This window comes from Mesoplodon bidens (assembly GCF_964165515.1).
Source record: "Mesoplodon bidens genome assembly, chromosome: 15".
NCBI lineage: Eukaryota > Metazoa > Chordata > Mammalia > Artiodactyla > Ziphiidae > Mesoplodon > Mesoplodon bidens.
Window position 1 is genome coordinate 53,652,375 of NC_138171.1, and position 22,855 is coordinate 53,675,229.

At 48.6% G+C, this 22,855-nt stretch overlaps 1 protein-coding gene across 1 annotated transcript in view; it reads right to left on the bottom strand.

The window, feature by feature from the left end:
- Positions 1-871: 871 nt before the first annotated feature.
- The window catches only part of LOC308628654 (BOS complex subunit NOMO1), a 53,064-nt gene continuing 31,080 nt past the window's right edge, over positions 872-22,855 (bottom strand). The window contains exons 17-31 of the mRNA XM_081255840.1: positions 22,497-22,560; positions 21,837-21,932; positions 18,552-18,770; positions 18,371-18,453; positions 17,367-17,526; positions 17,097-17,223; positions 15,182-15,295; positions 14,161-14,288; positions 12,938-13,079; positions 8,927-9,010; positions 7,606-7,716; positions 6,055-6,156; positions 4,390-4,509; positions 1,811-1,903; positions 872-1,429 (exon numbers count right to left, since the gene is read on the bottom strand). Coding sequence (XP_081111966.1) covers positions 1,298-1,429; positions 1,811-1,903; positions 4,390-4,509; positions 6,055-6,156; positions 7,606-7,716; positions 8,927-9,010; positions 12,938-13,079; positions 14,161-14,288; positions 15,182-15,295; positions 17,097-17,223; positions 17,367-17,526; positions 18,371-18,453; positions 18,552-18,770; positions 21,837-21,932; positions 22,497-22,560 — 1,775 coding nt within the window. The 3' untranslated portion in view covers positions 872-1,297. The remainder of the gene's footprint in view (positions 1,430-1,810; positions 1,904-4,389; positions 4,510-6,054; positions 6,157-7,605; positions 7,717-8,926; positions 9,011-12,937; positions 13,080-14,160; positions 14,289-15,181; positions 15,296-17,096; positions 17,224-17,366; positions 17,527-18,370; positions 18,454-18,551; positions 18,771-21,836; positions 21,933-22,496; positions 22,561-22,855) is intronic.

The following is a 22,855-nucleotide window of genomic DNA, read 5'->3' on the forward strand; positions in this document are numbered from 1 at the left end:
TGCCTGGGAAGCTTCCCTAAGCTCTCAGGTGGGATCCGACCTCTGCTCTGTGACCCCTCGGCCACGTGAGCCTCCTCCACCAGGAGGCCTTCAGCTCTCCGCACGGCACTCGTCCACCTGCTGGCTTGTCTTTCACCCAACGATGGCTGGGTCCTGCGCTTGGGGGGGCGGGGCCCCGTGCCCGTGTGCTTGTTCATTCCTGCAAGCACGCACGCATTCACTCATTCGTTCCTTCGAGAATGCCCACCCCACACCAAGCGCTGGGGACACGATGAGGAACAAAGCAGAGGGGCCCTGTCCTCGTCCAGCTCCGTTTATACCATCGTCTACTCTGCTCATCGCATACCCTGGTGCCTGTCACACATGCGACTCAATAAACATTGGATGGATGGATGTCCCCGCTTCCAAAATAACTTATTAACGTTAATTACTTCCTATAAGAATTAAACTAATGCTGTTCAAATGGTGAGCATTCCTGTGGATCCCTTATGCAAACCCGCAGCCTTCAAGCTTCACACATCCTACGTATGCATTTTGTTTGTCTCTAACATTTAAAACGTGGAAGAGTTCACATAAAACTCTGTCTTCCTGGCTTCTCTAGAAAAATGAACGCATGTTCCCGCAGGGCGCCGGGGAGCCAGAGCCCCCGAGAGCCAGAGCCCCTGAGAACCTCGGACTCCTTTAGATCAGGTGGGGGTGGGGCTCTTTGCTGTGCCACAGCCCCCCCTCCCCCGTCTTCCTACCACCACTGAGGCCAAAAGCCAGCTGCCGTGTGTCATCCTGCCTTCACTCAGGACCCACGTGCCCCTCCAGGCGGCTTAGTCGGTGACCCCAGCATTAGGCCCGTGTCATCCAAGGACTACACCTGAGATGACCTACAACAAAACAAACGGGCAACTTTATTGAGTTTTACCTCCTAACACACCCTTCCAGTAGTAGACACAGGCTGTGTGGTTTCTAGCAGGGACCTCAAATGCACAGGGAAGTTAAGGGGAAGGTCAATCCAACAGGTGCTTGATTAGGGGGCCAGAGCCCCCATTTACTAGAACTCTTCTTGCAAATGAAGCAGAAGACTGAGGATTACATTTGCACGCCACCGGCACAGCTTAAATACTTCTTTGACAAAAATAATAATCATAAATTATCTTCAACTCAGAAAATCAATTGTGCTCAGCAGAGTGACAGGAGGGTCCATTCACGGTATGGCACTGGGGCCGGGCGAGGGGAGGGTGGGGACAGGCAGCGTGTCCTCCACGCCAGGGACCTGTCCCGAGGGAGACTTCCTGGCCTCTTCCCCTCACGTCCGCCTCATCTTCTGTTTCTTCGCTTGTCTCTTAGCGTCTTCCAGGCCACTACTGTCAGAGGCTGCCTGGCCAAGAGCTCGGACTCCCTGCAGGCGACTTGTCAGCTGCAACAGCAAGGGAATGAGCTGGAAAGAGAGAGAGTATGAGAGAGGGGGACGCCAGGAGAAGACTTCCGTCCAGTGGGACATCAGAGACCCTCCCCCGCGCCCCTCCCTCCCCAGCCCCCGTCACCACCTGCTCTGTGCTCTCAGGCAGATCTCAGTTCAGACCAGGGCAGGTCTTTGTACTAGAGACGGTCACCAGAGACCCAGAGGTACTCCAGGTTCAAGGGTTAGGAGAGCTGTTACAAGAGGTTTCTGGCCTTGCAAGGAGGCCTTAGGGATTGGACATGACCTAAAATGCTGTAACCTCTGTAACAGTGGACGTTCTTCCACTGCCACGTCCCAGTCATGAGGGATCCCTCCCCCCGACACATCTGCTGCCCATGAGGTCTCAGGACCCCCTACCTTGTCGTGGTTGTAGCCAGCCAGCAGGATGAGCAGTGTCAGAGGCAGGGCGATGTAGGATCCCTGCGCGATGTCCTGCTCGGGCAGCTTCCTCTGCAAACATCGAGAGCACCGTCACCCCAAGACACCAGTGCTCCATCCACAGTCCTGATGCGCCCGGCTTCTGAGCCGGCCCCCCTGGGACCCCCGGCACACTCAGTACCCAAAGTAAGGAACCGAAGCGACGCAGATAAATCTCAAGTGAATCCTCTGCTGCACAAACTCTCCTCACTTGCTCTCTGAAGCTCTGGAATAACCAGATTCCAATAACAAGGTGCTACTCACCCCCGCACCCTTCACTGTCTAAACTGACAGGACAAACAGCTGCAGGCCGCAGGGGACCCCTGTGGTTGAAAAGCAGAAGGGTCTCATTCTGTTGAGTCCCAGCCGCACACAGGGACTCTTTCCTACAAGGAGGCATCGAGAACCCACTGTTCCAGGCTTGGGGACACAGTGGGCAGTAAGCTAGTCCCAGGGGTCATACCCAGTGAGGAGAAGCAGCGCTTGGGTCCCAGGGGCCATTCACGCTTCCTTCCAGTGGAAGGACTGACTTTCATCTGGGCCAGTCAGAACAGACCACATTCCCCAGCCTCCCTCGCAGCCAGGTGGGGCCCTGGAACCAGTTCTGGCCAACGGTACAGGAAGAGAACTGACGGTGCAACACCCAGGCTGTACCCTTGGAGAGAAATGGTGTGCCCTCCCTCCTTGCTAGCCAGACAGCCTCCAGCCAAGTGAGTCATTTCGGAAGGTTGGCGACATGCTGGAGGATGGCAGAGCCACGGGAGAGAAGGAGCTGGGGGCCCCGGCACCTTGGAGCTGCCATATGACCCCTGGACTGCTCACTCCTGGTGCTGACATAAGACAGAAACTTCCCTCTTGCTAAAGCCCCTGAAATGCTGGGTCTCTGTAACAGCAAATGAACCTATATCCTAACTAGCCCACTCCACCCTGACAACAGAAACAAATAAATTAAAAGATAACTTTCGGTTGACGATAAAACAGGTTAACGGGCCAGGGCACTGGTTCTCAAGATACAGCCCAGGGGCCTCCCTTTCAGGAGATCTGCACGGTCCAAACTATTCTCATAATAATACTAAGATATTACATGCCATTTTCATGCTCTTACAAGTGTACAGTGGACTTTCCCAGAGGCTGCAAATGTGATGATGTCATGACTCTGACAGGTAATGGGGCGTGTGGCTTATGGATTCTTGTGTTTTCGGCATTTCTCAGTTTTAATTTCTAATATGATAAATATATATATAACCCATATAAATCACAGCTCTTTGAGATTCACAACAATTTTTAACAGTGTAAAGGGGTCCCAAGACCAAAATATCTGAGAACACGTAGGCTGGAGAATGACTGAGGGGCCTTCTGACCTGAGATGAGTGAGGCAGAGTGAGATGGTCCCTTAATACACAGAAGGGCAGGAACAGATTCCCATCCCTAACTGCCTACTCCAACATTTTTTGACATGTCTCAGATCCCAAACCGTTTTCCATTAAAGTAAATCCTTAAGGAGAAGTTGAAGTCAGTGGGAAGTAACAGAGCGATTATGAGAAGAAGCCTTGAGGACCGCGGTCTAGGCTCCAGGACAGGTCTTCCCGTGTAATCTCGGGCAGTCACTTTAAGACTAAGTTGATTCAACTATAAAATGGGGATAATACAGACAGCACCTACTGCAGGCGAATGTTGTGAAAGTTCAACAAGATGAGGCGTGTGAAGTGGTCAGCAGTGCATGAAATACTGGGTCAAGCATCAATAACGTGGCTGTCGGTACTGACATTCAACACGGGATAAAGCAAAGCGCCCTTACGGCCACAGCAATGAGCTGTCCAGCAGATGGCTGGAATGTGGTAAAACCCAGATCTGCTGACCACCTCCAGTTAAGTCACTCAGCCTCTCTGAGCCTCCATAAAAAATGGAAGAATTCCTTCCCCATGGAAGGATTGTCGTGAGGACCAGCAGGACACCCCGCCAGGCCATCCCTTCCCTGGCACATGGCCCTGCTCTCACCGTCTCAGATGTGGGACCACACTCCTGGCAGCAGCTACGAGGCCTGGCTGCTCGGCCCCCGCCAAGCGGCACCTCTGTCCTGCCCAGGCCGCCCACGTGGCTCCCTGCACCAAGGGAGTGTCCTGGCGAGCCCTGGTAGGTGTCCCAGGCTGCAGCCCCAGCACCCTCCGCAGAGGCCCTCTCCCTCCCCTAGGGTCACCGTGCACCTCCACTCAGAGACAAATGGTTCCCCCACGTGCTCGTCTCTTTGGCACTTTGTGAGCGAGTCTCTGCTGAGCGGGAACTGGGAGGAACCCTCTATCCAGGTAAGATCATGGGCCCAGTCACCGAGCACGAGCCAGAAACCAGCAGAGGAGCCACGTGTGAGTCCGGGCTCTGCCACGCACAAGCCCCCAGCCTTCTCTCTACATCAGGGATGATGACTCCCACCAACTTCCTACATGGGATGGGCTCTGAAAAGCACTCAGTGGCACCTGGAACCATTCTTCACACCCTACACCCAGAAACTCCCTCCTCCTTACCGTGGGGTTAAAGATCAAGGTGATGTGTTTATGATAGCCCACTGCCGTGAAGGACACTTGCGGCAGGACGTAGTCATACTGGGACCTGGGCAGCGTGGAGTCCAGAAGCACCACGTAGTTCTGTGCACAGGGAAGAAGTTGTTGTTTTCATAAAGCAAAAGAAAACTAACTCCTAACGTATGACTGTGATGTAAAGGACTTTATGTTTCTAAAGAAATCCCCAAGTTTACACCTCCAAGCCTAAGTTGCTAACTCCCAAGGGGCGGCCTCAGCAGGCTATTCCAGCAGTGACAGCCGTGCGTCCCTGACATCTCTGAAGAGGCGCTCAGAGCTCGTTTTTACAAGCGTATCCAACCACTGCACCTACGGTGGTCCTTGGAGAATCTGACTTTATGAAACACATACAGTTCTGATGAGTCAGTTCTGATGAGGGGGGCACATGATCAAACTGAGGAAGACTGTTTTTAATCTAAAACAAGGTTGACTTTCAAGGGACGATACTTAAGTGGCTCATTAGCTGGAGAGTTCTAAGACGCAGCGTCTCTGCAGTGGTTCCAGTGACAGTCATGGTCCTGGTGTGCTGAGCCCCGACCAGGGGCCCAGTGCCATGAGCACATTAGGCAAATGCCTGTTTTGCTCTCAACCACTGACAAGATCAGGATTATTGCCCCCATTTCACAGATGGGGAGAGCGAGGCCTGAAGAGGTGAAGCATGACATGCCCAGGGTCTCTCAGCTGTAGGGTACCGAGCAGGCTGTGAGCCCAGGGGAGTCTGTGTCCACGCTGTTGTGTTGCCGAAAGTGGCTCGATTACAAAGAGCACCTGGAGAAGTGGGGAGGAGGCCCCAAACTCCATCACAACCTGCTTCGTTATTTCACAGCCATTTCATGCCGAAAAAGGCCATAGAGTATCATCCCCGTGGCAAGTGGTAAGAAGCCGGGGGAGGGACCACACACACACAGGCTCGCTACTCACACCCTTAGGCTAAGTCCCCCGGAAAGGGACCAAGTTCTCTGCAAAGTTTGCTGCCACAGCGCCAGCCACGATAGCTTGCTCTGCCCAATTAAAATGGATAGGAAACATCCTATAATCAGTAAGTGATGAACATTAAGGCCTTGGTTAAATAGATTATAGTATTTCCTCTATCATGGGCTACTGTGCAACCGTTAAATATCATGCTATGGAAGATTTAACGATGGGGAAAATATTTGTGATATAGTTTTCATTGAAAAGCAAAGACTACAAAACAATGTACAAGCAAAGACTACAAAACAATGTACAAAACAGTCCCAGCTTTGCATTATCAAAATAAATATATATGTGTATTTATATTTATACACACATGTGCACATGAATCAAAAAAAGACCAAAAGGAAACCTATCAGCACATTAACAGTGGTTACTTCTGGATGACGGGATTATGTCTGATTTCCACCCCCCTCCCCAATCTCCTGCCATGAATGTGTATTATTTTTGTAAATAGAAAAAGAGCTAATTCCAAAAAACTAATCCTTAGAGAACCCTACCTCCTGTGATTCAGAAAGCACGACATCAACTGTGCCAGCAAGGTGGTATAAGGTGGGAAAAATGGGAGAACTGTGTTTCCTTAGCTGAAAAGTGCAACCAATATGACAAAGACAGAAAGCAGAGTGGAGCGGGCATCACCTGGCCATCTCTGAGCAGGGGCGGGAAGTGGAAGAAGAGGGACTGGCCCAGGGAGACCGTCTGGATCGGGTTGTCCAGGTTGTCACTTCTGTAAAGCTTTACCTGGAGAGCAGAGACAAAGAGGGCGTGCTTTTAAAACTGAAAACACGATAAACATTGCATTTCAGACACCCTCGGGTCAGCTTATCTCTTGTGGGGAGAGGATCTCTGGAAACATGGATCTTTGAAAGAGCAACCGTCCACCCTCGACAGGCCATTCCTAACGCATCTGAGATGCCAGTGACGTGGCATGTGTCGAAATGTTAAGATTTTAAAATAGATTCTGATAACTTACATTAACACTCAAAATAGTGTAGTGATACTATTGAAGAGAATAGCTTCTAACATGTCTATAACATGCCAGGCCTGCTACAGGCACTTCACATACATCGTCACCAATCCTGGCTATTAAACAGGCATGGTAGTCATCCCCATGGAGACTCAGAGAGCGTGCATCACCTAAGGTCGCACAGTTATCGCCTGGTAGAGCGTGGGACCCAGCCCTCCTCACTGCCGGCCTCGCCCACCTGGCGTGGCCTCCCACATGCTGTAACCTCAACCCCACAGGTATTCCTTAAACTTGAAACGCATTCCCATTTTGCGTTTGGTTCTCTGGCTGCTTCCAGAAGCAGTTCAGTGCTTTGTTGGTGGCCTTTCTTTCTCTCCAGCCCAGGTTCGCTGCCTGTTCCCACTACCATCTGCAATGGGGCGTGAGACACGGGAGGTACAGCCCTGGCGCCATCCCCTCCCTCCAGTTTCCCCATCCGTGCCCAGCCCTCTTCACACTGGGGCATCACCCACCAGGCCCATAGGCAACATGCCCGCAGCCCCTGAAGGGCAGCTGAGGTGAGTTAACCTAAGCACATGTTCTCACTCAAGTCAAATGCTTCACTGTATACATTACATGTGCCTCTGAAAAATACTTCCCCATGGCGATTCATTAACATCCTTCCAGGCATCACAGGGCACTGTACAGACACTTCTTCATTAACTGCAGACATGCGGGTTCTGTTAGAGCTCCAGCAGGCCTTAAGAGGCCACTGAGTCCAACTCCGTGGTATCACAGAGCAGGGGACAGAGGCCCACGGGAATGAGGGGGTGCCCGAGGCAGCCAGGTGAGTAACTGTGGGACAGGAGCCAGCCTGGACTGTCTGACTCCAGGTCCACTGCCCATCACCCCAACCCTGCACAGAATCTACAAAGTGACGAGGTGCTTTGCCCTAAAACCATCTTTCCGTTTTACACTCCAGATTGTATTGCTGGTTCATTAGGTTTCTACTGTGATGCTTCCAAAGACACACACGGCGGGCAAAACAGTGATCTGAAACTGGACCATGTGTCTCTCCAGCAGTCAGGAATCATTCCCCCAGAGGCATGCTGGGATTGAAGATTCTTAAATCTCAACCTCAACCCCCAGCTAAAGCAAGCGCTAGACAGGCCCGGATATCCTGCTCCCTCTCATCTTGAAGCCGGAAAGAACAGGGCACTTGAACCTTAAAAATCTGGCCTCACCCATAACGTAGGAAGATACTCGGATGAAGTGATCACATTTCCACTCAAGTCAAACTGATTTATCTGCCGGAAAACTATGATGTTCACGTCGTCGATGTCGTTATTCCCAACCTGGGAAGAGACAAGGAAGACTCGGGTTGAGGATGCTGGAAGGGGGACTTCTACTCCAGCCGGGGGTTCTCCTAGGAGCTATTTCCTAGCTGACTTCACTTTGTATTCAGGAAGCAAAGCTTGCCGTTCCAGCAGTCTGAGTCTATGGTCCCAAACTGACAGGAGGTGGGTGACACCTGGCCCGTGGGCACATTTTGTTTGACAAGCACAGTTGTTGTTTTTTTTCTAATTTTTAATGACTTGTCAACATTCAAAAAAAGAAATTTCATTAAAAAAAAAGCCAGATTTCCCAGCTTTTCTTGAAAAAAGGGAAAGATGTTCTTGCCTGGCAGGGACTGGCAGGAGCCAAGCTCCAGCTGCCCCCCCGGGTGGGTGTGTGCCCCCGTTTGTGACCTTTTCATATGTGGGACCTTGGTCCACATGACTGCCTGTGATCTGGTCTGAGTCCCCATGGCAGGGAAATACAAAATTATAAGACATAGCCATCACAACCATTTAAAATGCCAGGTGCCATAAAGACATCAAGAAAACTCATTTTCTAGGCCCCAAAGTCCTTAACGGCCCACCGGCCTCCTAACCCCTCGTAATCTTTATGCCTAATGCCACCTAATGAAGCCAGCAAGAGGCAGGCCCTCTTGTCCACCCAAACCTTCTACTCTAGCGAACAAGACTTATTCCATGGAAGAAAACCTCACTGCAAATGATTCCAAGGCCACTTCCTGTGACCTGGAGGGCTGCCTCTTTAGGTATCAATTAGCTAAGTTGTGATCCTAAAGATCAAGATGCTCTCCTTGCTGGGAAAACAAGGTCATCTAAATATAAGAAAAGTGGGCGGCCCCGTCACCAATTAAGCCCATGTTCTCTTTATTACCCTCCCTTGATTTGAAATGCTACTTAGCCCTTAAGATCCTTAACTTGCAGAATAGTGATAGGAACTTGCAGGGGAAGTGGGGAAACAACAGCTGGGATTTCTTCTCTGGATGCACGACAGCGATGCTATTCATTAAAAGCCCAAGAAAATGCTGCTTGTGAAAATGACACTATTCCAAGAGGGCCCTTAATTAGGATTTAAAGCACCCCCCGCACCCCGCCCCGGCCGAAACAGATGAAAGGCAGACAGACAGAGGAGTGCTGAAGGATCAGGGAAGGATCAGGGAAGGATCAGGGAAGCAATCATGCCACGATTCCACTGAAGAATTTCATGTCATACCGCGATGATCCGGTGGTGGGGCAGGGCCCGTTCAATGTGGTCGTTGCCTTCTGCCTTGAGCTGAACGTGGTATACACATCCCGGCTGCAAACAAATGCAGGAGTCACTTCTTTGCAAAGGGGCTTGTCACGAGACCTGATCTGAGCCTGCTCTGCCTGCAGGCCCCCATCAGACGGGCGCCTTCCTGTTCCACCTCAGTTCCTAGGATGTGGCCGGTTAACCTTCTTAAGAGTTCCTTGAAAAAGCACCCTGATGCAGAAACATTTTCCTGAAATTCTACAATTCCTTCAAACCCCATTCAGTTTCTCCTACCCAAGGGAAATTAAATGTGGTTTCTGATTCCAAAACTGCAAGCATGATATGCTTATTCTGATAAAATTATTCTTTCCTTGCTGCCCAGCCCACCCCTCTAGCTGTGTATGTGCACTGAATGGTATCTGGAATGACATTCCCAAAGGGGTATTATTTCTGGGAAGTGGGATTTGAGGTTTTCCCTTTTTTAAAACAAATTTCTTCTTTATACATTTTATTCTATTCCTCAAATGTATAGGCATATATGATGTTTACCAAAAAAAAAACAAACCCACACTTTTCTAAAAAAACTTTTTTTCTTGACACTGCACACATGAAGGATGTATATTATTTACTTAGATAATTTTTTGGTAGATAGCAGTAAAGTACTTTGTTCTAAGAAAGCCAGCACACTATGACAATTTTCCAATAGAGGGAAGCAAACTGCCTTGAAGAAATGAAGTCTTCTGTTTGTTTCTTACATTGCTGTATGGGCTAGTTGCAACTCTAATAAAGAAAGATATGAGTTCAAGATATGAGCCTTCTCGGAAGGCTGCAAATCAGATAAAATTCAGCTTTACGCAAGGCTTTAAGAGTATAAAAGAACCCACCGTTTGTCAACTTCTGAACTATTTTTTTTCTTACACACTTATTAAAAGAAAAGATCTGCATCTTTCTGCAAAGGATGACAGATCACTTATACTAGCGGGGTTTTAAAAACTTTTAAAACAACCAATTGCTGATCATCAACTGCACACTGGACCCGATGACACATTAGGATCTAGAGCCGGGGCCAAGTTCAAAGTTGACCGTGTGCATCCAAGAGGGGACAACCCTGAGATCGTAACTGTTGATCTATACGTTAGCGAGGATAACACGGCCCTGGTCTCCTAAAATCGTGTGCACTGTGACCTTCTTCTCTGTGTGCGGGCAGAGCAGTGTCCGAAACGGCATTCGCTCTACATTAACCAGGGGCCCTTCCAGGTGGTGGCTTAAGGGTGATTTTTTTTTCCCTTTCAAAATTTTATCCTTGATATGTTGCTTGAACTATTTTATAATGAGCACACGGTACCTTTACAGAGACAATAAAGCTATTATTAAAAAAACAAGAACAATCAAATTTATGATCACCAATAGTGATTGTATTAATTCACTTTATACCTCAGTGAGGACTAGCAGCATTGGGTTTGGTTCAAAATATCTACCTGCACCTCAGAAAAGAAAGACATGCATAGCAATTTGTAAAGAAAAGAAGGAACGGGCACTGCCCCCTCATGTCCATGCCCAGCCGGGCAGGAGCCCATCAGGCGGCTACTCCCATCCTAACCGGCCTGACTCCTCGCTCCTGGCCAGCTGACTCTGGGATTCACCTTCAGCCTCTGGCAGCAACATCTAGGGATGCAGCTTCTCACCCAAGATGCCTTGACAAGTACACTGCCCGGAAAGATCAACTGGGGAAATGAATTCTAAAGGGGGTTGAAATCCTTAGGAAATCTTCAACAAGGGCTCTCCAGCCTGGTGTCCTCTGGGAGACTGGAAAACTCAAATCTAAACCCTTGATGGGAAACGTCTAGCCTTAGGCTATTCCTCCAGAATCTGAGGCCTGGCACGTGAAAAAGGCGTGGGCTGCCACAAGGGGGCGACTCTAAACAACACTGAAAGCACTAATGAATTAACACCTATTACGAGGAGGGTGTGGGGCAGCAACATCTAAAACGGAAATCTATTGTCGTGGAGGAGAAAACTATATTCGCTTTAGTTAAATAAAACGTGTTAAGTTGGTGAGTTTAGAGAAACATGTCTGGGCCACTAAGACCCTCGGAAGAACCAACACGGTGATGCAGAATCTGCATTCCTACAACCGTAAGAGGGAGGTGAGCCTGGAACACCGAGTCCCCCCGGCCCCGGCCAGGGGAAGGCAGGCTGAAGTGCACAGGCGCCTGCCGGGCCCTCCACCTGCTGCTAACTTAGACCAAGAAAAGCTGCAAACAAACACCTAAGCTGGCAGTTCTGGTGAGGACCACCTCAGGGGAAGGTGCTGTCTGTTCTTGCTTTTACCACTTACGGAGCCAGTGTGCCACGCACTGCTCCATGTGTTTTACGTGTATTAACTCACTGAATACTCACAGCCATCCTGGAAGGTAGACATTATTCTCATCCTCACTTTACAGACGATGAAACACATAAAAAGCACGAGACACTTGCCTGAACTTACACAGCTAAGAAATGATGGAGGCAGGATTCAAACCCAGGGAAAAAGGCATTAGTGCGGCCCATGAAAGACTAAATTTCAAAGGCTGGGCCTGCACTGGATGCAGGAGACAGAGAAGCTGGCTCTAAGGACCCGTCGCCCCTCCCGGGGCCCTGGATGTCCCGGGGGACATCCATGCCGCTGCCACCACTGTGCTCTCTGGAACCACTGCTACGAGAAAGGAAAGCAGGCCTGGGGGACAGCAGGGAGCAGTGTCCCGGTGGCAGCATGCTGCACAGAGGGTGGGCCTCTCCAAGGGCAGAGGAGAGCGAGAAGGGAGCGTCGCGGTCAGGCCATCCAGACTCCTGCGGGAGCAAGAGCGCCGTTGTCTCGCCGAGTCTGAGAAGATACTGAAGACGGGGAGTGGTGGGCAGAGGGCACAGGGAGCCCACCTGCGGGTGTGCATCCGGCTGGGCCATCAGGACATACGCTCCCCAGTCCTCCCCAAGCCCATCTTCCTCCTTCAGCTTTTTGAACCCTCCTCACTCACCAAGCAACCTCCTGACCTGACTTCCCCATATCTGCGAGTCGGGATGGGCAGACAATGGACATGGATGTTCTTACCTTTGGAAAAGGACAGCATCGCCCCAACATACCTAAGTAAACTGGCAAACGGACTTGCACCTCAGCTCACGCGATTCAGGCAAACATCAGTCAGTTGCCAAGAGGTGTACGACTATCCCTGGGGTCAACTAAGAACATCCAGTTTGTGAATCTGAAAGGCTGAGGATCAAACCCTGGATCCAAGTGGCCCTGTCCAGTGGGTGCCATCAACCCACATTCTTGTTCGGTGACTCCTACTTAGTGTCTGCTGAACGAGCAAATGAATGTATGGATGTGCAAGTAAAAGTGAGGAAAAAGGCACCATAAATTCTGAACCAAATGTTGCAATTGAGCAGCCAAAAGGACAAATAAGTCAGTTATTTGGCCTGCACAAAGTTGTGGGGGTTTTTTTTAATTGGTTGTTAACATCTAAAAATCAGAAGTTTTCACATTTTTACAAACTCAAAACGATCTGGCAACCCTGAGTCTGTCTTCCCACACAGCTGTGTAGAGCTGGAGCTGAGTGGCAGCTGCCCCCTTCTCGTGGGCCAGGCCCTCTCCAGGGCCCCGCAGTCTGCACCGCTCCCTACCAGGCACCCAGCATCCTCCAGCCTTTCACACTTGTCTTCTGGCGCCACAGGCATCTGGTTTGAGAGCCCTGGCCTGAGCCACACTACCCATGCTAGGCAAAAGGTGCAACAAACCCGTGGTTTTCCACCTTTATTTCGCTACAAAACCCCCAACCCAGTACATCAGCTACATGAAAGGTAAGTATGTCAGCTACAATAGGGATTGGGAAGAATTCCAGAACCTACGCTGCCCTGGCAACACTCTCGACCCCATTTCTAGCAGTCTTGGGGGCACCACAAGGCACCGCTGAACTTGGTATGAAAAAATCCACTAATGAAACACATGCAAAGGCTCACCAGCAATCCACGTAACCTGAACTTTCCTTCTTCGTCCGTCACGGTGTCTTCTCCATAAATACTGCAGTCGTTCTGGCCCACTGCTTCCACGGCAACACCCTGTTCCGGTTCTCCGTTTAAGGAAGAAACTGTACCATAGCAACTAGAGGGACGAGAGAAGAAACAGAACATGACATTCTTGGGGTTTTCTGAAGCACACAAAAGATTTCAGGGAAAGTGTCCTGCATTTACTAACAATTTACAGTGCAAAACAGCTCAGTGGAGAACTGTGCCCCAAATGACCCAGACAACTCAGTTCTAGCTGTGTCACTTGCAAATCGAGCCTTCCTGCCGGAGGGCTCAGGCCAGCCAGAAGGCTGTCATCAATTTCTCTTCTTGTACATTCTAAGGGATGCTCCAGAAAATTGTAATTAAAAAAGGCTAAGCTTTATTTTATTCCACTTTATTGTATTTTTTTGTTAAGCTTTAATTTAAATAATGAAGCATCCAATAAAATGAAAATAAGTCACTTCCCCTTTCATTCCATTTTTATATTTGATTGAAAATGGTCCATTTTTCTAAACCCACTCCTTCTGATTAATCGATCTTTGCCTCGAGTGCTTTTGTAAGTGTGTATAAATATATTTACTAATATTTGTATAAACCGTCTCTGAAAGTATTCACAAACACTGGAAAACCTAGGTAGCTCAGAGACAAGGACAGGAGGGAAACTTCACATTGTACAGACTCTTTCCAGCATTTCCAAGTTTCACTCAAGTGAATGCATTTCCTCCTTTTCAAAATGTAACTCAAGTTTCAAACTTTTTAAAAAAATGAAAATTTTTAGGAACTAAATAGGGTCTTTCAGGCCAATTTCAAAATAGGAACTTTGTGACTGAATCACTCGTTTGAAGGGAGTTCCCTGTTGGCCTAGTTGTTAGGATTCAGCACTGTCACTGCTGTGGCCCGGGCTCGATCTCTAGTCAGGGTACTGAGCTCCTGCAAGCTGCCTGGCATGGCCAAAATTAAAATTAAGAAAAATAAAAAAGTGTGGGGGGGGACACTTGTTGGAGGTATTAGAAGAAAACGGCAGCAGTCAGGAGCCTGTGGACCTCGTATCTTACGTCTCTTGTCTTCCAAATAAAATCAGTATGAAGACTGGGATGAGTTTCTAGAGAACAGAAGCGTGAGTGTGATCCCACAGCCCGGGCTTGGGAGAGAGGGGTGCAGGTGGGGCTGCCTACCTGTAGGCCGTGCGGTAGCCGGTGATGGTGATCTTCAAGTTCTGCCCCTCCTGCACCTCGATCATCTGCGAGGATGGCTCAAACCGGAACTCTTTCATCATGGGCTTGAAGTAATACTGGCCGGGGCTCTGCCGAGAGACCACCACAAACTGAGCCTCTGCTGTAAATCTAGGTATGGCTTCAAAGGGGGTGGCTGAAGTCATGATGGACCAGAATTAGGCCCAAGAGCTCCATGGCTTCCTAGACACCCAGAAATGGTAACTCTAACTCTACAATAAATCATTACAGTGACAGCAATTACAATTCTAACAGCAGCTGTCATCATGGTGCGCCTATAAGAACGCTGTGGGGTAGAAATCATATGTGAATTTTATGAAGGAAGCAACTGAGGCTCAGAGAGGTCAAGTAACTTGCCTGAGATGACCCAGCAAGTAAGTAGCAGATGGAAGATTTGAAGCTGGGTATGCATCACTGCACAGCATGTGATCTTTCGGATACACCTCACTGCCTGTTTGCGACATCCCTGTAACAGTCACTTTATTCCCAGGACGGACAAGATGGCCAATTGACGTGCACTCCTGAGCGCCCACCCACTCAGGGCCTCATTCTACATCCCCAGTGAAAAATGGGTGCTATCCTCCCACCACAGGGAGTGTGCTTTGCAGAAGAAACACGAGCTCAACCCCCAAATGAGACTCAGCATTATAAACAGCGCGATCCTGTGGTAGAACAAAGGGATGCCTAAGACAGGAGCCGCTGTGGCCGGGGTAATTAATTACACTGTCTCAGTGACAAGGGGGTGACCAGAAAACAAGAAGTCTGTGCAGAAGGGAACACGAATCAGCAGCATTAAGTTCTAGTGAGAGCAATCTTCTAATTACGTCTGGTCCCCGAAGAAACGTAAAACACTCCAGGCTGGTTTTCTGTTCTCATGTTGTCAAGCAACACACAAGTCACGGCCGCCGTGTCCCCACACTCTCATGGGGGAGTCAGGAAGGCAGTAAACTACCAGACACCTTACCAGGTTTGAGAAGGTCAGAATGCCATTGTCCTGAGTCAAGAGGTTGGAACGAAACACACCACCGCTGAGGGATAAGAGGACCCCAGGGAGGGGCTGGTCGTCTTCAGCTTTTATCTGGGGGTGGAAAAAGGAACCCCAGAGCAAGGTTAACTCATATTAACCATGAACAAGTCAAGAAGTAATCCTTAATGGGTTGTTTTTCTTTTACCGTTATTCACTGGGGGAGACAAAAGGTCTCCTCTTCATCCCAGGGTAACCAATGTTAATAGTTTGGTGTGCAGCCTTCCAGAACTCTCTGTGCCCACACAAATCTTATCAGCATTATGGCTGCTGTTGACAGACTTCGTAAGTGATCTGGTGGGGCTGGGGGAGGCCCCCTAAACTGTACGGTTCTGTAACTGCAAGTTGCTTTCTCTGCCCTCAGCCACTTTCCCGGCTGCCCTCGTCCACCAGTCCCCACCGACCAGCCTCGCTGCTTCAGAACAGCTGCATATCGTTCTAAAGCAGAGGTCAGCCAACAATGGCACACAGGCTAGCCACCAAGTTTTGTGATGGAAAAGGAGAGACGATCTGAATGTCCCCGAGCGTGTGTATCTTTGTGCACTTAAGTTTTTTAAGTTTTTCTTTTTCCAAACAGTCAATTCCTAGGAGTAGAATTGTTGGATGTGTGCACTCGAAATTCAGAAAGAAACCCCCAGACTGCCCTCCATTGTGGCTGTAACCATTTCCAGCTCCAACAAATTACCTATGTGTGGGGAAATGCATGCTCGCCAAGAAGATGGATATTGTCTTGATTATTGTAAATCTCAGCCCAGACCCAGTGTTTCGATGGTAACTTCCTTTGCATTTCCTCAGTGACTACCAAAGTCAAGTGTTTCCTGTATGTTTATGAGTGACTTGGATGACTTCTGTGAACTGCCTTTCATATCCTTGGTTCATCTTTTCTCTGTTGGGTTGTCTTTTTTTTTTAATTAATTAATTAATTTATTTATTTATTTTTGGCTGCACTGGGTCTTTGTTTCTACGCATGGGCTTTCTCTAGTTGCGGCAAGCACAGGCTTTCTCTTGTTGAAGAGCACAGGCTCTAGGCACACAGGGTTCATTAGCTGTGGCACACGGGCTCTAGAATGCAGGCTCAGTAGTTGTGGAGCACGGGCTTAGTTGCTCCACAGCGTGTGGGATCTTCCTGGACCAGGGATCGAACCCGTGTCCCCTGAATTGGAGGGCAGATTCTGAACCCACTGCACCACCAGGGGAGTCCCATGTTGGGCTGTCTTTTTCTTATAGATTTTAGGAGTCCCTGGTAAACAGGGAATGTTATTTATGGTACGGATATTTCTTCCCAGTTTGACTATCTTTCAGTTTGGTTTAAAATGCATTCTGCAATACAGAATTTTAATTTATTCGGCCTCTATGTTGAAAATATTCAGTCTCAAGGATCTCCAGACTCACTCTGTCCATTACACAGCATGCTTCTTCCCAAGAAGGACTGAAGCAAGAGAGAAAGACATTCTGCATCCTTCGACAGAGAACAGAGTCAAGGATGAAAGCTTAAAATACTTCCCAAAAGGTATGCACACGAGCTAAAGTCAACAGATCTCCTAATTACAAGTGAAAGAAGCCAGATCAAAAGAAAGTACATCCTGAATGATTCCATTTATATAAAGCTCTAGGAAATGCGAAATGATCCATAGTGAGAGAAGGCAAATCAGAGCAGTGGGGAGGGGCAGGAGAGTTGGGTTGCCAAGGGTATGAGGAAATTTTGGAGGGTGACGGATGTGGCTACCATTTTGATTGTGGTAGTGTTTTCAAGGGGGTCATCATATGTCAAAACTGTCAAATTATACACAAAGTGCAGCTTACTGTATGTCTATTATACCCCCTAAAGCTGCTTTTTAAAAGCACACAGTGTTACCTCAAAGCTCACGCCTGCCAAGGCATAAGCCTTAAAGTCTCCTATGGTTCCTTCCACCGCAGTCAAAACGTAGCCCTCCTTCTGCGAGGACACGGTATACTCCAGGTCACTGTGCAGTGGCCCAACACTGAATAAAAAAGAAACACTGGAGATGGCTTTGCTTCAAATCCTGGAAGAAGCATCACCTGCCCCAAGAAAACCTGGCTCCCCAGTTTCTTTCTAGGCTCCCCGACTGATTCCCAAGCAAGTGTTTCTTAGTCACGGCCTTACCTATAGGCACCTTTGTCGTCAGTAAAGACTGTGATCAGCGGTGAACTCGCCCCCTTTTCACTGATAACAATCTCCACTCCTTCCAACTCTGGGTGGATCTGGCCTTCCAGAAATAAGCCTGCTTTCCCTTGGATCTCAATCAACTTCCCTGGGCAGCTTTCTAAAAAGGGAAGAGATAAACAGAAGACTAGGTAGGGGCTTCCCATTAAAGAAGGGCCTAAAACTGAGATATTGGAAGCCAGCTCCAATGAGGCTGCTGACTGTACCAGAATCCTCAGTGACTGCAAGTGGCCCAAGCCTCTCACCATTGATGAATGGCCTTGTTCAACTGCCAGGAATGTTAGCAGGTACAGCCAACAAAGCTGGCTTTCCCCTGCTCCTCTCCCTTGGCTCTCACAGGCCACAGGTGAGGAGAGAAGCCATTACTGCAGGTCAGAGCCTGTGCAGCTGGACCTCAGAGGACCGGTATGGAGGGCTGCCCCGGACAGGCTGCCTGCTGGACAGCCATGCCCTTCAATACTCTCCTTCCAACACAGAAACGTCCAGGGTTTAATGAACCCACGATGCTGGGAAAAGCTATTGGTAGCCTAAATATTCCACCAGCAATCACTTCTGGTTATCCAGTCCCCAAAAGACCCTCCCATAACCCCGACCAAAAAACATAAACATCACCAACAGTTCGGACTCACGAAGACATTTCAGACGTTTCAACAACTGATGCTTTTGCTTTTTATCTCCCTTCTGGTGTCAACCTGATAACATCAAGGAAAACTGAGTCCTTTTCCAAAAAGATCCCCCAATTCTAATAGTGAAAGTTACGTTTACTGATTTAGACCTTTCGTTCATCCACTCACTCATCAAGTAGTAAGATCTATGTGCCAAAGGGGACTGAAGGTGCCTTACAAAGATGGTTTCACTATAACAGGAGCACAGAATAAAATTTTAATTGCAGGGAAAGAAACACTCGCAAAGGTGTGTCATTGGCTCGCTGAGCTGACATTTACCTCCACTGACGGTGGCTTCCATGGAAGGAGGATAAAAGAGCAGCTCTTTAGACGAGGGTGTGACCGTAATTTTCTCTCCAGACCTAAAATAAGTAAGATACTTCAATGTGGCTGGTCTGTCCCCCCATGAGGAAGGACATCAGAACAGAGGACCCTGCAGGGAAAGCCGGAGAGCACTTACCGTGCCCAGTAGGAGAAGTCGTAGGAGAAGGGGCCCTGTAACTCATCCACCATCTCCTGCACGGGGGGCTTGGTCCTCCCCTCGACCCCCTCCTCTCCACCGGTCTTCTCCCTCTCCTGCCTGCGGCTCTCGATCTCGGCCAGCTGCTGCTCCCTCCGCAGCTCCTGCACGGACCTCAGAGGGCCGAGGACCAGGGCGGGTTCGCTGTCGATGGAAGATCTGGAAAAAAGGAAGGAGCAGAGTCCAGAGACGAAGTCACGTGTCCCTGTAGTCAGCGGGAATCGGGCATTTCTGCAAGCAGAGATCCAGCAGTAAAAAACCCCAAGCACCTCATAAAGCCACCAACACGTTCTTCTCCTGTTTCGAATAAACTAATAGCTTTTTAAAAACAAAAAATTGCACTTCTTTGCCATGGTGGACGTATCTGATAGATCTGGGCTGGGATGAAATACCACTGACTTTATGACTTGAAGGACTTATCAGATTTCCCGTAGGACATGGAGTCCTTTGCACACCACCATCTTCTGTCTCTCTTTCAACCTTTATTGAGAACATACTCTGCAAGAGAACCAGGCACTGGGGAGACTGTACACAGGACAGACAACATTCCCCAACCTCGTGGAATCCACATTCTAGTGGGAAGAGGCAGACAATCAACAGAAAAACGTTGTCAGGTGATAAGTACAATAAGGAAAAATAAAGCAGCGTGGAAAGATAAAAGAGCTGGTGGGAGGCGAGGGACGCTACTTTTTATTAGGAGCTCAGCCAAGTCCCTTCTGATAAGGCGACACCACGCCGACCTGAAGGAAGGGCGGCAGAGAGCAAACCGCTCGGCTCTGGGTGAGGAGGCCTCAGGCAAGGAGGTGTCCAGTGCAAAGTCTCTCGAAGCCTTGGAGGCAGCTCCCTGCCATGCTCAAGGGACAGCAAGGAGGAGACCAGGGAGGCCTGAGCAGAGGGTCCCAGGCAGAGCCAGATCAGGTAGAGCCAGGTCAGGTGTCAGACTAGGGCTTGGAAAACCTTGGTGTGGACCCTGGGGGGATGGAGTTTTAAACAGAGGAATGACAGGTCTCCACTTTTAAAGATCACTTGGACTTCCCCATGAACAACACACGGTTATAAAGCAACAGCCAAAACTCAAAAGCCAGACAGAAAGCTGTGGCAACAATCCCAGCAAGAGACAAGGGTGGGTGGAACCAAAGTATAGAGGCCAGGTGCTAAGAAAGGACTGGATAACGGATATACAGTTGGTCCTCCATTTCCACGAGTTCCGCATCCGAGGATTCAACCAACCGCAGATGGAAAATATTTTGGGGAAAAGATATTCCAGAAAGTTCCAAAAAGTAAACCTTGATTTTGCCACATGCTGGCAACTATTTACATAGCATTTACATTGTATTTACAACTATTTACATTGCATTTACATCGCGTTGGATATTATAAGTAATCTAGAGATGACTTAAAGTATATTGAAAGTATACAGGAGAATGTGCATAGATTATACGCAAATACGACTCCATTTTATAAGGGACTTGAGCATCTGTGGATTTTGGTAACCACGGGGGGTCCTGGAACCAAACCCCATGGATACCGAGGATTGTACAGTTGAGGATTTGCAGATGGATCGGTTGGGTATGGGATGCAAGAGAAAGAGTCAAGGACCAACGAGAAAGACGGAGCTGCCATTTCTGAAACAGGGAAGGCTACAGAGGAGGTCTGTGGAAGGCGACCACCAGGAATCTGGTTTTGAATCCAGGAAGTACAAGATCCCCATTAGGGACCCCGCCCCCGGCCATGTCCAGCTGGAAGATGCATTTCACATAATTTTCAGCAAAACCAAACCAAACCAAAACTCTTCTGAGGTTACAAAAATAAAGTTAATGAAGACTGAAAACAACGTAACACGGAGTCACTACTGGTAAAAATACGACTTTCTAGTCATACCAGTAATTCATACTTTCCAAGCAGGAAAATACTAACTCCAGCACCAGGCGAAGTGCCAGCCCCACAAGACAAACGCAGCAAGTCCTTCTCCTAGAAACCATGTCACCCTGGTGAATAGGTATCCCATCAATTCAGTCAGAGACCACGGGCTGCCCCTGACACTCCTCCCTCCCTGACCCCACGTGGTCAGCCTGCTGCCGCGTCCCTTCAACTCAACCTCCCTGACAACTCTCCAACCCGGCCACCTCTCTCCACCCCACCGTCATCCGCCTGGCTGAAGCCCCCATCCTCCCTCACCTGGACTCCTACAAGAGCCTCTGCCCCCACCTCGATCGACTTCCACTCTTGCGCCTCTGCTATCTGTTCTCCACTCAGCAGCCAGGGGGACCTTCTTGAAACAAAAAGAAAGTGATCCCTCTACTTGAAATATGTCAGAGTGTCCACGGGACACAGCTAAGACCCTTAATGTGGCTGGCCCCCAGAAGCCCACCTCTCCTGCATGGACCTCAACCCCCTGACAAGGTCAAAGTCAAAGCACTTATGACAGCTGTAATTTTACAGTTCTGTATGTGACTCTTGGACTACTGTCCGCTGCCCCCATGAGACTCTAAGTTCCACGAGGGCAGGGGCTATCGCCTACGCCCAGTGCCTAACCACTGAGGATTCTCCATACATATTTTCTTCATGGACAGACGGGTGGACAGAAAGATGGAGACACGGCTGGAAAGGCAACTTCAAATAAGGCAAGCTGGAAGAAAGTTACTCAGATTTCCATTCTATTTGACAAAGATGGTCATATTGTCAAAACTCTTTCCTTTCTTGAGAAAATTAGGGTGTCAGATGCACCCACCACACAGCAAAAATTCCTCTCAAAGGTGACATTCACACAAACCTGACCCTCAGTGAGGGACTGCCTTTCATACACTTTCTCTCATGACCCTTCTCTTATAAGGTGTCATCTCTATTTCCCAAGCCTTCGAGAAAGGGTCTAAAGAAAAATAGGCAATTTTTTTTGAATTTGCTAAAACACTTGAAATACAGTGAACAAACCAGAGGTTTTTTTTTTTTCTTAGCAAAGACAGGAAGTGTAACGAGTTCAAACAGAAATTTAAGATGCTGAAACGAGCTGTCAGAAGACTCTTCCTCATCCACAGTTAATTCCTGAGTCATAAAAGGAAAGGAACAGGCTGTTGTGAATTTACAGCTATGTCACATAAGTATAAGAGCAAAGACCGTTTGTACTACGCCTAGAGATAAATCAAGAATAATTTTCAGAGCGTCCATTAGAGAAGGTCTGGTCCACCACCCTCCCGTGCTCAGCCCAGCACGGAACACTAGCCTTACTTGATAGTCACGGTGACATCCAACATTTTGTCAGTGGTGATAGTTCCAAGGACGTGGTGGCGAATGGCTGTCAACGTCAAGATACTGGGTGAAGACCTATAAATCAGAGAAGTGGAAAGAAAACACCACATCACCTCAGGGTTCTCAAAGGATCACAAACAACATCCTTTATGGGCGACCTTCCTGACCCTGAAATATACTATGTGACACTGCTCTTAGCGCTTCAGAACTCCTGAAATACATACAAGTGTCTTTAAGAGTAAACTGATTCTCCACACCAAAACTTTATACCCTCCAATTCCCTGTGAAACCCACAAGCATTTGTAAAAATAGAAAAATGGTAGACTTGAGCTTGAGAAATTCTCATCAGTGAGGCTGGAAGATTCAACAAACATTGTATTTAAGCCACTTCCAAACCACAGCCTTCCGTCCTGGGTTTACAGGATTCTTGGGAAAGAAGAGCTCCTTCATTTCCTCAGTAATTTACCCAACTGTCTTAAAATCCTTGTCTAGAAATTCTTTTCCATGCCTAACCTTACCGCTTCCAGAAACAATACAAAAAGCTCCCGTGTTCTCAGCAATGCGTGGAGAAGAGAGTCACGCTCACTCTCCTCCACAGGAGACACACAGACACCCCGGAGCAGTCGGCGCCCGGCTTACGTGTCATAGGTGTAGAACGCTTGCTCGAACCGGTGGCAGGAGCGAGGGGTCACCTTGTACACGCCTGCAGCCAGGAAATCAAAAGTAATTTTCAGAGAAGAGCGTCTATTATGCTGAGCAATTCCAACATCCGAAATCCAAAGGCGGTGCCTCTCACTTACAACCTATCATGGATGTGCAACACGGGATCAGAAATGCCTTTTCCGCCGCCTATGATGGCTTCTTACCAATGACCTGATCCACGTAAAGGCCCATTCACAAAGCAAGGATTTTCATTTTGCATAATTTAACAAGTCACAGCACTTTAGTCTACACAGACCAAGCTAACAGACACGTGCAGGAGGAGGAACAGGAAGTAC